The sequence below is a fragment of the Macrobrachium nipponense genome, chromosome 44 (genome assembly GCF_015104395.2).
Source record: "Macrobrachium nipponense isolate FS-2020 chromosome 44, ASM1510439v2, whole genome shotgun sequence".
Taxonomy (NCBI): Eukaryota; Metazoa; Arthropoda; class Malacostraca; order Decapoda; family Palaemonidae; genus Macrobrachium; species Macrobrachium nipponense.
The window spans coordinates 43,785,590-43,800,775 of NC_087221.1; the positions used below are offsets into that span (position 1 = coordinate 43,785,590).

At 37.8% G+C, this 15,186-nt stretch overlaps 1 protein-coding gene across 4 annotated transcripts in view; it reads right to left on the reverse strand.

Moving 5' to 3' along the window:
- Positions 1 to 865: 865 nt before the first annotated feature.
- The window catches only part of LOC135204254 (CD109 antigen-like), a 76,187-nt gene continuing 61,866 nt past the window's right edge, over positions 866 to 15,186 (reverse strand). For 2 of the 4 annotated variants that reach the window (XM_064234375.1, XM_064234374.1), the window contains 16 exons: positions 12,727 to 13,015; positions 11,271 to 11,388; positions 10,194 to 10,380; positions 9,377 to 9,537; positions 8,765 to 8,903; positions 8,253 to 8,371; positions 7,997 to 8,136; positions 7,213 to 7,432; positions 6,560 to 6,740; positions 6,160 to 6,356; positions 5,739 to 5,888; positions 5,237 to 5,412; positions 4,592 to 4,677; positions 4,007 to 4,186; positions 3,319 to 3,440; positions 866 to 3,200 (listed from right to left, as the gene is read on the reverse strand). In XM_064234375.1, coding sequence (XP_064090445.1) covers positions 3,075 to 3,200; positions 3,319 to 3,440; positions 4,007 to 4,186; positions 4,592 to 4,677; positions 5,237 to 5,412; positions 5,739 to 5,888; positions 6,160 to 6,356; positions 6,560 to 6,740; positions 7,213 to 7,432; positions 7,997 to 8,136; positions 8,253 to 8,371; positions 8,765 to 8,903; positions 9,377 to 9,537; positions 10,194 to 10,380; positions 11,271 to 11,388; positions 12,727 to 13,015 — 2,591 coding nt within the window. In that variant the 3' untranslated portion in view covers positions 866 to 3,074. Of the gene's footprint in view, positions 3,201 to 3,318; positions 3,441 to 4,006; positions 4,187 to 4,591; positions 4,678 to 5,236; positions 5,413 to 5,738; positions 5,889 to 6,159; positions 6,357 to 6,559; positions 6,741 to 7,212; positions 7,433 to 7,996; positions 8,137 to 8,252; positions 8,372 to 8,764; positions 8,904 to 9,376; positions 9,538 to 10,193; positions 10,381 to 11,270; positions 11,389 to 12,726; positions 13,016 to 14,322; positions 14,465 to 15,186 lie in introns of all 4 variants that reach the window. The other 2 variants (XM_064234377.1, XM_064234376.1) reach the window with 1 other exon arrangement.

The window sequence follows — 15,186 nt, forward strand, 5'->3', positions numbered from 1 at the left end:
AGCTATGTCTTCGTTGCAGTTTACGCTGATCCTATTCCAGGTTCTCTTGACAAGTCTCCCAATCAACTTTTAAGTAATCTCTAGTTTTTTTTTTTTTTTTTCAGAAACCTTACTGGCAGATAACCTGAATATTGTTTCAAGGCAAACCACAATGTGATTAACATTCTGTAAGTTTCTTGCAAGTTATTGCACTTGAAACGACAGCAACTTGCATTTTCTCCACAGAAAAAAAAAAAAAAAAACACGGCCGTCGTAACACCAGCAAAATTATTACACCTCTCCACCTTCAACTCTAGAACCAAACTGCCGGTTTTAAGGACATAAATTTGCATGCCTTGGGGACCAGACGGCAATTGCGCATGCGCAAAAGTTCTTGAAGGAAGAGTCGAATGAATGGAATGACTATCTTCAAGTCGTTGAGATGTTTATTCTGTACTTCAAAATCTTAAGTTTCTTCCTCCACTTATATTTCAATATCTCAGTTATCAGGCATTAGCATCATATAAACTCAATTTCACAGCTCCTACTATAATCTTCAAGACTAAAGTACCGGAGAAATTTTACGAACCTCTAACAGCTGGAGAACCCATCATGAAACATAGTTATAGTTACATATCATTATTATCAGTGATATTTCTCAAATATGTACATTAAACAAGTTTAAAAGACCTGTATTTACATTTAAACTTGACGTGAAAACAAAATTTACAGATATCCTGTAAATTACAGTGACCAGTTTGTCAACTTAGCACTCAATTTTTGTCATTGCAGATAAACATATATATTTTATATACAAGATTTACACACATATTTTCGTTATAGAAAGACAGGTACATTATAAAGGTTAAAAATGACAGAAAACACGTCTGTATCTCTTTATGTATTTCAGCAATTTTCATTTGCCATGAGACAAAATCACTTTCATCAACAACTCTAAGTCAAAGAATAAAAAACTGTACACAATAAATGGGAAAGATTTTTTAATTCATTTTTCCAGTTACCTTCAACCAGTTCACAACAATTCAGTATATTACAAAAAAAAACTTTCTATTAAAACCTATATCACAGTGATAATAATAATAAAAGTATACTGGAAGGTTACTATAGTACAATCGTACTATGCAGCACTAGTCTCTCCTTAGATATATAGTACAGTTCTTTACGTGTCAAAATATCTTCACGCACACATATTTCGAATACAAAAAATATTTATGTTAAAGCTTTAACTTTCTTCAGATACTGGAATGTTTAAGCATTATAAAACAAAGCAACGTAGATGAGAATTAGATAAAGGCGAGAGATGGGCATTTAATCGTTTTTAAAGGGCATTAGCAAAAAATATAATGTTCTGAGTTTTGTCAGCCAGGATTCACAGCCAAAAAATCAATACGATTGTCCCTTCAAGAAAATAAGCAAGAATAATTGTTATTACGCTACTAACTTCATTCTGACAAATATATGATACAGTTATTGTGACAACAGCCCCTGGAAGGTATTAAAAGTGGGAAAATGCTTAAGAAAATGTGCATGGTTACAGTGTACAGTGTACAGATAGTAAATCTTCCTACCTGTACACTTCTGGGAGCAACAGACCTATATACAACACAAGATCAACCAACAAGGATAAGCTAAAAACACTTTAGATTTATGCACCCAGATCTTCAACGATCATTTGCGCGTCACAAAAAATAATAAAAATGTTGAAGGCCTTTAAAAAAAAACAGTTAGACGGTTGAATTTCAACTGGTCTCAGTTGGTCGGATGAAGTCCAGTCGTCTACATCAGACCTCTTGAACTTGCTGCCTTTGTGCCAGTGCATTCAATGGCTCTGACCACTTGGGTTCCCTAAGCCAAGTCCACAACATTGGCAGTCGTCCATCAGCCGTTGTCCCCAGTCACCAGTCAAGGCTAGTAATACATGTATGCAGTACCAGTGAAAATGAAGGGTTTTGCACAGGTTAACAATTCGTAATCCCAAGAATAATAAATAGGATCATATACATTTCAAGTTTTTTGGGTCTCGTATAAGAACAATAACCAAATTGGAGAACTGATGCTCGGATTTCGAAAAAAGCTATGCACTCTAAACGCATATACAAATACCGTTACATTTTTGGAAAATTGGGTTGAAAGGATATTACGCAAAGAGTGGTCGAGTTTCGCAAGAATTCTAACGCTGGTAATGACACCTTCATGCGTTACCACTTACATCTGCTGAGGCACAATTCTTGGCTGAAGTACAAATACCCACGATTTGTGCGGGAGAGCTTTGGTGAGAGTATGACCATACCCCTTGCTGTTCATCAGTTCTTCTCTCTCTATAGTGAATAGGGTTGAAAGTATTAAAAGAAACCTACGTGTTAGGAGATATCAAATGAAAAGAAGTTACGTGGTATGTACTATAAGAAACTGACTTACTTAATAGAGATAATGTTTTCAAATAATCCCTCACACTCCAAAGCCATTTTGTTAATTTTCCAGCTAATTATCATCGATAAGTCAACAGGAAGACCTAAGAAATTTTCCATTTCCCCAAGTTCTCATATTACACTAGGTCTACTAGGCCTAGTAACAACATACAACAGCTCAGGATATGAACATACTCTCGGAGACGCGAGTCACATCAAGTGCCACCAGCACATTCGATGACAGCTGTGATGAAAACTTTGACAGTGTGGAGAAAACGTAAGCCATCTAGCTACTACTACTATTGGGGATTCTGAAACCCTGCTGTGTGTTTAGATTATTAGAACACCTTTTCGTCTTATTTTTCCCCCTAGGATACAAGGGACCTTTCTGGAGCTTCTAAGTAACAAAGGAAACACCTCGCTAGGAGTTCTCTTGCGACAGACAACTGGAATTGAAGCCGTTTATCTATGGAATGTAAAACCGCTGGAAAGAGTTCTGAAACACTTTCCAGTGCAGTTCGTTCATGTTTAATGTATACAAATGTTATTGCCAATATAATTTTTAAGTGTTTCAAAGCTATTTCGTGGTTCTATACACCAATCTTCTCAGTCATTCCACTGAAAGAAAATGCACGGAAATCAATCAAAACAAAACGACCCAATTTCTCAGTGGCGTTGCCCAAGAAGAAGAAGAAGAGTAAGCATCCCGGAAATAATAATTGAACCAGATGGAATGGACGAGGCTACTGAGATCTCAGTGATGGTCGCTGGCTGGAAGACGTCTTCTGGATCCTGGAAAGAGAAAAGACACTTAATTGTGCTGAAAGTCTTGTAAAATATTTAGCGCAACAGAACTCTAACTTACCAATGTACTTCGACAAAATACGAGGTATCAACTGCCAGTACGTACCTGTTGCTGCCTGTTCAGCTCAATTATCTGCTCCTGACACTGGCCGGGGTCACAGTCGTCAAGGTCGCAGATGTCACAGAGGGTTGCTGGCAAGGCTTTGTAGAATCGACGGGCTCTACGTGCTATGGGGTAAAAAAAGAACGAAAAATTCCAGTGAATGCTCGCTGTGATAACTGGAAGTGTCATTTGATCGTATTAAGAACCCAGTAAGAAAAAGATGATTTAAAGATATGAATGACAAATGGTAGTTTATTATGACGTTTGTTCTTAATTCGAACAAACTTCATACTATAGTTATTTAAAAACTGAACAATTTTCCTTGATGGGTGAGAGTGCTATTTACGAAAGGGCTGACATTTTAGATATCCTTCTTTGATTAAAAAACAAATTATTCAATACAAGTAAACTATTGATCAACTGTCCCTTTCCTAATTTTTGTGGAATATAAATTTCGTGGAATTTTTAATGATACAGATACACCAGATTTTTTCTAAGAAGACTAACTGGCATCATAGTAATCATAATTTTAGATTTACTTCTTTGATTAAAAAAAAAATCATTAAATACAGGTAAACTACTGACCAACTTTAAGGCAAACGCGTGTCCTTTTCCTAATTTTTGTTGAATATAATCTCGTGGAATTTATAATGTTACAGATACATCGGATTTTTTTTTTAAGAAGACTTACTGGTATCATAGTAATCATAAACCACCACAGCGGAAGGTTTCTGGAAGGCCACTTTGTTGACGCGATAAGCAGCCACAGTGGGACAGACCTCGGCTGCAGTCAGCTGGTCAAAGTAGACTAAGACACCAGAATCGTCAGCTTTCTTCTCGACGAGCTTCACTCCCGTGTAATCATAGAGACCTGGAAAGTAGATAGGCTTTATTATAGTCCATGTTTCTTGTGGGAAACCATGCCCAGTAGGTTGGGAACTTTTTAGTAGGCCTATGTTGGAGTTGTAGGCCGAATAACTAGCAGAATTTGATTCCAAAATATAGGAATATCATGTCTCCGTAGTATAGGACACTAAAACCATTAGAGTCTTGAAGAATGTGGAAGAAAAAACGAGCAAAAAAATTGATTTTTCAATTTCAAAAACTTCACTTTTCAGCTGTGATGAGTGTCTTACGATGTGTCAGTCGCAAATAAGACTTGCAGGGATAAAAAAAAATATGAATAATAAAAGTAACTGACTACTAATTCATAACAATTTAGGTTAACACACACACACACACACACACACACACACACACACACACACACACTTACCAGGGATCAGATCATTGTCAACTATGTATCCTGAGGGCAAAGATACGTCCATGACGGCCATATTACTCGCGTTACCTCCAGTGTACCTGATAAGAAAATAAAAACGGCGTTCATTTCGTGAGGGATAATAAAATTAAATAAATAAAATAGAATTATTAAAAAGGTTTATATACCAATTAAATTGGTATCAAAATACTGAATTATTCCTTAACTGTTAAGGTCAATGTGATGGCCAGCCCCAAAATGCCCTTGCCCAATCTAGTTTCAGAGAGAGAGAGAGAGAGAGAGAGAGAGAGAGAGAGAGAGAGAGAGAGAGAACTACTCCAGGCTCAAAAGAGAGAGAAGGTGCGAGAGGCCTTGCCAAGGCTCGGAGAAATAAAAAAAAATGAGAGAGAGAGAGAGAGAGAGAGAGAGAGAGAGAGAGAGAGAGAGAGAGAGAGAGAGAGAGAGACAGACAGACAGACAGACAGACTGGGTTAAACCCCAATCGAAAAAGACAAAACTGCCCCTTAAAAACTTGAAAGCTATAAGAACCATATGGAAACACAGAAGACGGAATCAACATCCAGATATTATCAGTGAAGGACAAGAAACCGATCCCTGCAGGGTATCCTGCGGGAGAAGGGAAATCCTTCGAACACTCACCCGAGACAGGAGGTCAACCGTAGGCGATTTGAGTCCGTCTCTGTGTCTAGCTGAGGATCTAGGGAGAAGGAAGGCTTCGGGGCGGTCACGTGGACGTTGTAGTGGTACGTGACCTGGAGGACTGCGACGCCAGAGCCGGAGGCCGAGAGCTTGATGCTTTCGGTGTCTCCTGGAAGCTGGAAAGACGAGAATTATTATTATTATTATTATTATTATTATTATTATTATTATTATTATTATTATTATTATTATTACGAAGCTGGCCCAAATGGATTCCCCACCACCAAAACCAGAAAAAACTAAAGAAAATTACGCTCAAGAAAACATCCTATTGTGTACTGGAAACTGGAATACCAGAAAATGGGGTACCAGAATCTGGACCCTACCAGAAAAACCAGAAAATAAATAAAAAAACGAATACGCCCTAGTAAACCTCCTATTGTATACTGGAATACCAGAAACTGGGGTACCAGAATCTGGAATCCTGGAATCTGCCACTTACTTCCAGCCTCTGCAAGAGCATCGTGTTGTCTCTCGTGATCTGCAAGTTCTTGCCACGGGCGCCATAGATGAGCTGAATATTCACCTGAGGGTCTGAGGTAGACAGTTTAGCAGCCAGAGCTGCTAAGGCTGTCATTCCTACGACAGTGTCCTGGAAAAAGAAAGTTATTGAATTACTTTAGCATTGGGGATTCCAGCGCGATACAGAAAATGGAAACTAAGTTTTACTATCAGAGTTTTCCTAAAGGGCAATTAATGAATGACGGAGCAATATATCACTCAATTATCCTGGAAAATGGAAGTTATTATACCATAAGCTTTTCCAGTGGACAATGAATAAAAGACAATACAATGTACAACTAAAATCATGACAATAAACCACACCCAAATGGTAGCACAACCAAAATGATCCAGTCAGTTACCTGCGTAGACTGGAAGCCGCCATGCTGATTCCTCTGCTTGACGAGCCATTCCATGACTGGAAGGGCGTCTCTCGTGAGACCCCGGAGGATGTAGGTCAGAAGGGCGTAGCTCGTGGCTTCGACGTCGAGGGGCCGCGACTCCCTGGAGGTCTCGATGGTCTTCATAAGGGGTCCTGACCACCACCATTTCATTTCGTCTGGGGGGCAAATTGGAACTGGGTCAGTATGGGGGCCTGTAGAAGGCTAATGCTGGTTTCATTATTATTATTATATTACTATTATTCTGTAGGTAGAAGACCCCCTTTGAGACAGGTTTATCATTTTTTCAATATTATTATCATTTTAGGGTCCTTCAGGCTGTGGATACTGGTTTATTGAAACCTGACGTCATCAATCTCACCTAAAACCTGCGCCTTGGCCTCCATCTTATAAAAGGCGGAGTCCCTGAGTGGGTGGTCAGCCAGGTGAAGGGCGTAGGTGGTTATGGCCAAGCTGTAGACGTCGTCCACGACTTCTAGATTTGTCGCCAAGAAGTCAACGGCTCTGTTGATGACGTTACGTGTTTTGGCGTTTGGAGGGTTCTGAAATGGATGAGAAAGTTGAGGATATTTCAAGATCACTTGAAGTAATATGGCTATACATAATTATTTCACGAAATTTAGGCTATCAGGAATACTGAGTAGTGAGTGGGCTTATATAAGCACCTAAAGTAATAGGCCTATATATGATGATTTCATGAAATTTAGGCTGTCGTGAGCTGTCAGGAGCACTGGAGCATCTAAAGCAATAGGCCCATATATGATGATTTCATGCAATTTAGGCTTTCAAGAGCACTGGAGCATCTAAACCAAATAGGCTTATATGTAATGATTACAGAAATTTAGGGCAGCTATAGCACACCACCTCAGGATGCACTGACGACACTATCCCCCTTACAGGAGTAATAGGCCTACTATGTACAATAACCCACACTCTCAAACGCAAGTCTTATACATTTTAGACACAACTTCCATGGAATTCAAACTTGGATACTTCCTCCCAAACCTGACTGACCTGTGTATTCATCATGGCTATGAGAACGAAAGCGGTGAGAGGAATCCCTTGAGAAGCTCCTCCTTGAATGGCCTCGTTGTTAATGGTTCCAACTTCCTTGAAACTTCCGTCAACCTCCTGGTGGTCGACCAACCACTCGACGGCTACGTCGATGATTTCCCGCTCGATGTCGATGTGGCGCGAAGCGTCGGATAGAGATTTGGCGACGAAAGCCGTCAACCTGGAAAGAAAGTAAGCCATTGAATTTCAGGTCGATTCTCATTTGTTTTGGCCTGAGCTACTTTTTTGTTTAACTCATTAACTTTGTCATAGGTCTAGTAACTTACCTTTTAATTTCTTTGTATTAAATAGGTCCTTGACTTCCTTTTGAATGCACAAAGAAAGGAATTTCTGTCCTAAGATGATATTGTTCCATCATCTTATCCAATCTGCTTAGTACGTAGCTAATAGGCTTAACTAAAAAGCACTTAATTAGCTTCTTTTTTTTTTTAATCACATTGGTCTAACTACAGCAAATTGAATCTATGGACCGTGTGCCTTTGCCAACGTAAACTGAAAAAAGAATTACAGACACACACACACTGAATCTCTGACGGAGGTGTGTGGGCGTGTGTACGAGAGAGAGAGAGAGAGAGAGAGAGAGAGAGAGAGAGAGAGAGAGAGAGAGTTGCAACTTATCAAGGACTTCCAGAATCGTCCAAATGACAGTTACAATGAATGAGTATAGAATAACGAGAGAGAGAGAGAGAGAGAGAGAGAGAGAGAGAGAGAGAATGCTCCTTACCAAGTACTTCCAGAATCGTCTCTGCTGCCGAAGGCACTGAAGGAACCATCTGCGTGCCTAAAGGAGAGCTGCTGTTGGTATCCAGTTTCCAGGTGGCGTTTGGCGCGACCCTGCATGGCCTCGCTTAACTGGTTTTTGTTCTGGAATAATAATAATAATAATAATAATAATAATAATAATAATAATAATAATAATAATAATAATTCTATATCTTTTTCATAAAAATAGTAGTAACAGAAATCATTCAAGCGCTTACCTTGAGGTATTCCATGAGGACAATGTTGGACACCATCTTGGCCATGTTCTGCTCTCCACAGCCAGTTGGCAGCTCCAACAAGCTCTCCAGGTTGGTCACTGCTGGACCTAATATATCACCTAAAAAAAAAAAAAAAAGGATTGAAATAATTAGGCAAAAGTAATTAATTATAATTTGATTCATTAAGTGAAAAAATTATTCCTAATGATGATTTGACATGTATGGTTTTTAGTTCATATATTTCATTTAATTTTAGAATAACTAAAAAAAGTGTGTAGTCAATACAAAAAATATAAATAGTTTAACCAAGAGATTTATAAATTCCATTCGACTACGACCTGTGATGACGCTCAACCTGGTCACCATTTGCCCAGTCTTAAGCCACCTCCTTCTCTCTCTCTCTCTCTCTCTCTCTCTCTCTCTCTCTCTCTCTCTCTCTCTCTCTCTCTCTCTTATTAAATCATTAATTAACAGATAAACTGCATCTCATAAAAACTAGAGTTATCACTTACCAATAACAGAGACAGCAATAGCCCGGGAGTCATTCACGATATTAGGTGGCATAGTCACGTTAATCGTAGTGCTGAACGATGGCTTACTTCTCAAATCAAGCAACACGGGTTTGTTCACGGTAACCCTGGAACCTTCAGGCTGGAGTGCGGGAAAATTTGTTCAGAGTATTGTATGAGCCAGCCTTATAAATCTATATTTTTACGTATAAATTCGTCCCTAGTTTGCCGAACTGGCGTAAGTTACTTTTTCCTCATTCTGAGAAAATGGCTTTCAAAGATTTTGATATTTGGAGCTTCTAGTTAAAATAAGTAAATAAATAAATGAAAATGAAAAAAAAAAAAAAATTGAAAATAAGCTCACCACCATGAGTAAAATTTGTCGAGTTGAATTAATGAGCACTGTCTTGATACATGAGATGTTTAATGATCTTACTTACTTATTCATCCCAGCATTTGGCAGCTTTAATTAGAAACATCATTATCTTTAATTACATTGACACAACGAATTAAAATAAGCTGTCATAGCTGCTAAAGAATGCTAACATCATTATACAAACAACTGTCTTAACCACTTTTACAAACAGCAAACAAAGAATATCAAAGCCTGATTACCTTGACTAACAAATGCTTGGAAACGACATCAACGGCTGATCCAGACGACGCCGTGACCTTAATCTCGATGTTGCCCAGAACTTGCGGGACGATCATGAAGCTCACTGGAGCTCCGCTTCCAGATGGGACGCTCACTTCTCGCGTCTTGCTAGAGGACGGGGCTGTGACGGAAATAATAGTCGTGTTTATTAAATAGTCATGTTTACTATAGTAAGGCAAATGGTCCTTTTATAAATTTGGCAATGTTACTTCAGGTTAGAAGGTTCTGTCGTATACTGAGCAAAGTAGCTGGAAATTGAAACTTTCTTGCAATATTCTCAGCTTTCTTACGCGACTAGAATGAAGTTATATCAGATCGAACCTTCTGAATTGGGACTAAGTAAAGTTGCAGCAACCTACAACTTCCTTCAAATTACATCAGATGGAACCTTCTGAATTGGGAGTTACTTGAAGAGAAAGCTTTTATCCATAAACTCAGCAAAGCTGCTAAACTTACAGCTATCTTCAGTCTTTACAACAATACTTTCCTTTGCAGTTTTTCTCCTATACCAAGTAAAGTTGCTGCAACCTACAACTTCCTTCAAATGACATCAGATCGAACCGTTGGCAAAGTAACTTCAATTTTCCAGCTTTTATCCACAATCTGATTCAAGTTGCAACTTACAATAACTTACAACACCTTTCCAGAGCTAATTTACTGTAAATTACAACTTCCTTCAATCTTTCCAACAACACTCTTACAACCAACAGAGCAACAACAATGACCTGACAAAACCACTCCAACTTCCAGCTCAACCACCAGACTTCTGCAACTTACAACTCTCCTCAATCTCGTTAGCAAAATCCGCAAAGAGGAAGTCCCCTGTGTTGTCCAGAGTGACTCCGGCGATGATGTCACTCTCCTCGTAGTTGAAGATGATCATTTCCACAGCCACGGCCTCACCTCGTTGGACTCCATTCTCGGGCAGGTGTAAGGACGCGAAGAAGGGCCGGAAGACTTGCAGCTGTTTGTTTGGGAGATGAGGGGAGGTTTTCATTTTGTTTATCTGGTTCGGTTTCTGTGATTATTAAGCTGCTGCTACTACTACTACTACTACTACTACTACTACTACTACTACTACTACTACTACTACTACTACACTACTACTCCTACTACTACTCACTAATTACTTGCTTATTTTACTTATTATTGTTATTTTTATTATTATTAACAGCAACAAAAATGTTTAAATACCTAATAATGGCTTTAATTAGTAGACCAATATCATTATTAGAAATCAGAGTTCATTCAGCATTAATTATGTTGAAACCTCTAAATTAAAGTAGGAGTCTTAACTCTATTAAATTTGTTTATTTTTGTTTTATTATTATTATTATTATTATTATCAACAGCAACAAAAATGTTTAAATACCTAATAATGGCTTTAATTAGTAGAAAAGCATCGTTCTTAGAAATCAAAGTTCATTCAGCATTAATTATGCTGAAACCTCTAAATTAATTAAAGTAGGAGTCTTAACGTTATCAAAATGTAAATTTCTGTTTTATTATTATTATCATCATTATTATCATTACTGATGTGAATTTAAGTGCTTTTTCATCTTGTTGATGTATTTTGCGCCATCTAAGTTAAAACTCTGGTATTTTTATTGCACAAGAAAATTATTGAAACAAAATGTCATCATTATTATTATTGAACCAAACAAAAAACTTCTTTCAGTTTTCTTCTGAAGATGGAAAAAGAAACCCACAAAATTACTTAGTATAACTTGTAAATACTTACAAGTAAACAAGTTATACTAAGTAATTTTGTCGGTTTCTTTTTCCATTATTATTATTATTATTATTATTATTATTATTATTATTATTATTACTCGCAAACATCGTAGCCCTCACCTTGGCAGAGCGCTGTGAGACTCCGAGTCCGAACAGATCGTCGACTGCAAAGGCAGATACGATGTATGACGTAATAGCATCTGGAGCCTTTTCGCGCAACGTCACCACACCGTTGAACCTGGATGGTGGACACGGATAAGTAAAAGGTCTTAAAAACTATCTCATTTCTTCCTTCAATGTTGTCAATATGATTAAAACGATTGATGCAAACTGGTGAGTATCTAAAGGACTCATATTTACCTTCTTTTCTTCGTTAATGCTGTCAATATGATTAAAACAATTAATGCAAATTTCTGAGTATCTAAAGGACTTATATTCATCTTTTTTTTTATGTTGTCAATATGATTAAACTAGCTGATACAAACTTCTCAGTATCGTCATAACTTTTTACTCAATTCGAATATTTAGTAAAAAAGGCAGTTATATATATATATATATATATATATATATATATATATATATATATATATATATATATATATATATATATATATATATATTTCACATTTCTTCACTAAATTTTCAATCTTGGAACTTGAGAGCTCATAAAATGAAGATTACCGTGAAATCAAGCTTTAAAAAAAGTGATTAGTAATAAACTAAGAACTATAGACGAGGTTTAATTTTTTTTATAATATTTCTAACTAATTATTTTTTGGAATAATACCCACATTAAGAAACTAAACAGAAAAGTAAGCTAAGTGTTCACTCTAGAATTAAAAACTGAAATTTAAATCTAAAGATACTAAAATCAACAGAGAAGAGACAAAAGTAAAAAAGTTCATGCAGAGAAGCAGAATATATTTGATCATGCAAGGAAATTAAGAAGAGAAAAACATACAATTTATACATAAGAAATACCTCTACATGCATTGATCATGTCAACATCCACACTCCTTGATCAAGGTACAGCCTAATGCACCAATCACAAAGTCTAAGTCCACAACACGAACTTGATGACACAAACTCAAGACACAAACACATCATCATCAAATCATCTCAACTCTTAGCGTCATTTGCATACTGTAAGTTCTTTGTGCCATGACACCCATAAAAAATATTCGTATCCTCTGGTTAACGAAACCACTCATTTATATTGTTAGTCAAGCATAAACATTTCACATATTTTCAGTGAGGCTTTACACCTTAACCAAAATCATGGGTTAGCAGGAAACAGAAAATGACAATTATAAAATAAAATAAAAATATTGAGTACAATGATGTATAAATGAATAAATATAAATAAAATGAATAAAAGGCTAGACGTGTGCAGCATTTCAGAGCTAATGTCTAGAGTTTTTCCAGATGATAATAGCTATTATTACAAAAAGGCTAAAAAATATAAAAACTGGCCTATAACAAGCATCTAAGGGCAGCACTGTGTTAGGAGAAGCATCCAAAACAATAAGAATCATTTGACAACAAATGCATTCTCAAACACTCAAACTCAACCCACTTGGTCTGGGTGTTTTTGAACAGCCACGTGGGCGGCACGGCCTCGTGGAGATAAAGCCTTGGGCGGCTATCCGGGGGCGGCGGGAGGAAGGAGAAGGCGTAAGGCCCTGCCAAGGGCGGTCTGGTCGGGGCGCGGTAGGCCACGCCTGGCCCTAGATCGGGACGCAGCGTTGAGACCCCTACAGGAGCGAACTCTCTTCCGAAGGAGGCGTTGATGGCGTTCGGGCGGTCGAAGGGATCGAACTGGGAGCCGTCGACGGGTCCATCTCCGGCAGGAATGAACCGGGACACTGTTGGTTTCCACACACATACACAGGTTTAGTGGACACGCACGCATGTAAGCACACACCAGATGAAAGGTTATAATAAGTATTCGGTAACATAACTTTCACTTGGGCTAATATTTTGTCAGTCGCTGCAGTGGAAACTGGAATATCGTATGGTTTGAAATAAGTCTTTCGGTGATATTTTATCACCGTGTCGCCTGTTACACATGTTACGGAGACCATATTATGGTCCTGAAGACTGGAAATGCGTAATTACACAAAATACTTTCTCTCATCGTCATGTTATATGCTAGAGAGGACATACGTTAACTATGAATAAGCCTAGACTGAATTTTGTCCACAATTTCCCCCAAAAGATCCCTATTTCAAATTTCATTCTCGTAAAATTTCAGTTATTATGATACATTTTTTTTTCTAAATATAAGCATCCTGTTGATGTAAAAGAGTTCGTATATGTCAGGCATGTGAATAACCAGTGAAATTATAGAAAATATAACTTTACATAAAAATGTTCTGTCAGATTAGTGTCATACAAACTGATTTCAATGTCATGGAGCCTCTAACAATAAAAACAAATCGTGACATTGTCGAGAAAATATTCCATCACCTTACGTACAAAGTCTGCAACTGTGATCAAAAGTCAGTGGAACAATCAGAGACATCAACCAAAAAATATAATTATAATCAATTTTCACGAGACCAGAGCCGGGTATAATTATGACGGCATATCAAATAGGTGACCACTGTCATACTTAATACTACACCGGTGTTAAAATCGAACCAGGCCAACGTCACCAAGTAAATACAGTAAGATAAAGTCATGCAAATCAGCGTAAGACGAGTCTTGGGCAACCCAACCATGGTAGAGGTGTCGCATGCACAAACTGCTAGATATTTAGTGAAAGCGTGTAAAGTCCAGTAAGGGAAATATGGCATATTTGGTCATACTGTCCTCTTTATTTTGAATATACACCTGCAATTCATTATCCTATACTTTTATTTTAAGGTCCACTCAAATGGCCTTTTGGAAAAGGTAGGGCCATGTTGCAAAAAACTTGCACAAAAATTGTACACTTTCAACTTCTCAAGTCAAGTACTTCCTACATTCTTTGAATCTCAACGCTAACTTCAATGAAGAGGCCAGTTTTTTAGTCAATGCACAAGAATGAAAAAGGTCATGAAAAAGGTCATTTCTATCGCTAAAGCCAAGGAGGGACAGAGCATATAATAATAATGATAATACAAAATACACCAGCCACAAGCAGGGTGTGTGTGTGGGTGTGTATCTCGGAACTCGATCTAAACTGTACCCAGAGTCTGCTGATGTAAACACCCAGGTCTCCGGGAACTTAGTCCTCGCTGCTGGTTGCAGTGGGCCGAGAGTTGCTGGTTCTACCTTGGATTCCATAGCTCGTAAGTCTCGAGGATCGTCGATTGCCATCCGGTAGAACACTAATTGTTACCGGGTGGAGGGTAGGGGGTGATTGTTAGTTGAAGTATATAAATCATAGCATTATCACTGTGACATCATCATCAATATCAGTATCCCAATGACTGCTTCGCTCTTGAAGCGCTCTCGTTAGTAAAGCATCAAACACAAGCATCATCTACACTGCTTGGCTTCTTTTAGCATGCACAGGGCGGTTAGATACGAAAGCTTGTTTGGATGCAGACAAAACCTCGTGTCTCGATGTGTTAATCTATCCTCTGACCTCGTCAGCGGAAGCATAAACGTCAACAAAAGGTTAAAAAAAAAAAAGCATTAATCATCTTTTATGTGGCCAGCAAACAACGGGGGTTATGATCTGCGTTGAAGCGTGTTTATCTAGTTAAGTGATTCATGACATCACCTGATATTCTCCTCGAAAATCTAGCATATTCGAAAAGTTAGAAGCATTTGTAAAACAAATCATTAGTAGCAAAGATAGTAGCGTGTGTGAAACTCATGATTATATCTTTACAGTGTTAGAAACTTTATTAAAATGAGATTTAGTGCTTCTGTCTCATGCTACATTGTCTAGAGTCAGTGACGTCACAGTTTTGAATGTATTAATAAATTTTGCTTCGCTGCTACACTTTACATTCGAGACTAATGGTCCATGAGTAAGGGTATAAAAGATACTAATGTTTACAGTACAGTTTCTCTTTCCTTTGCAGCAGTTTAGGGAACACTA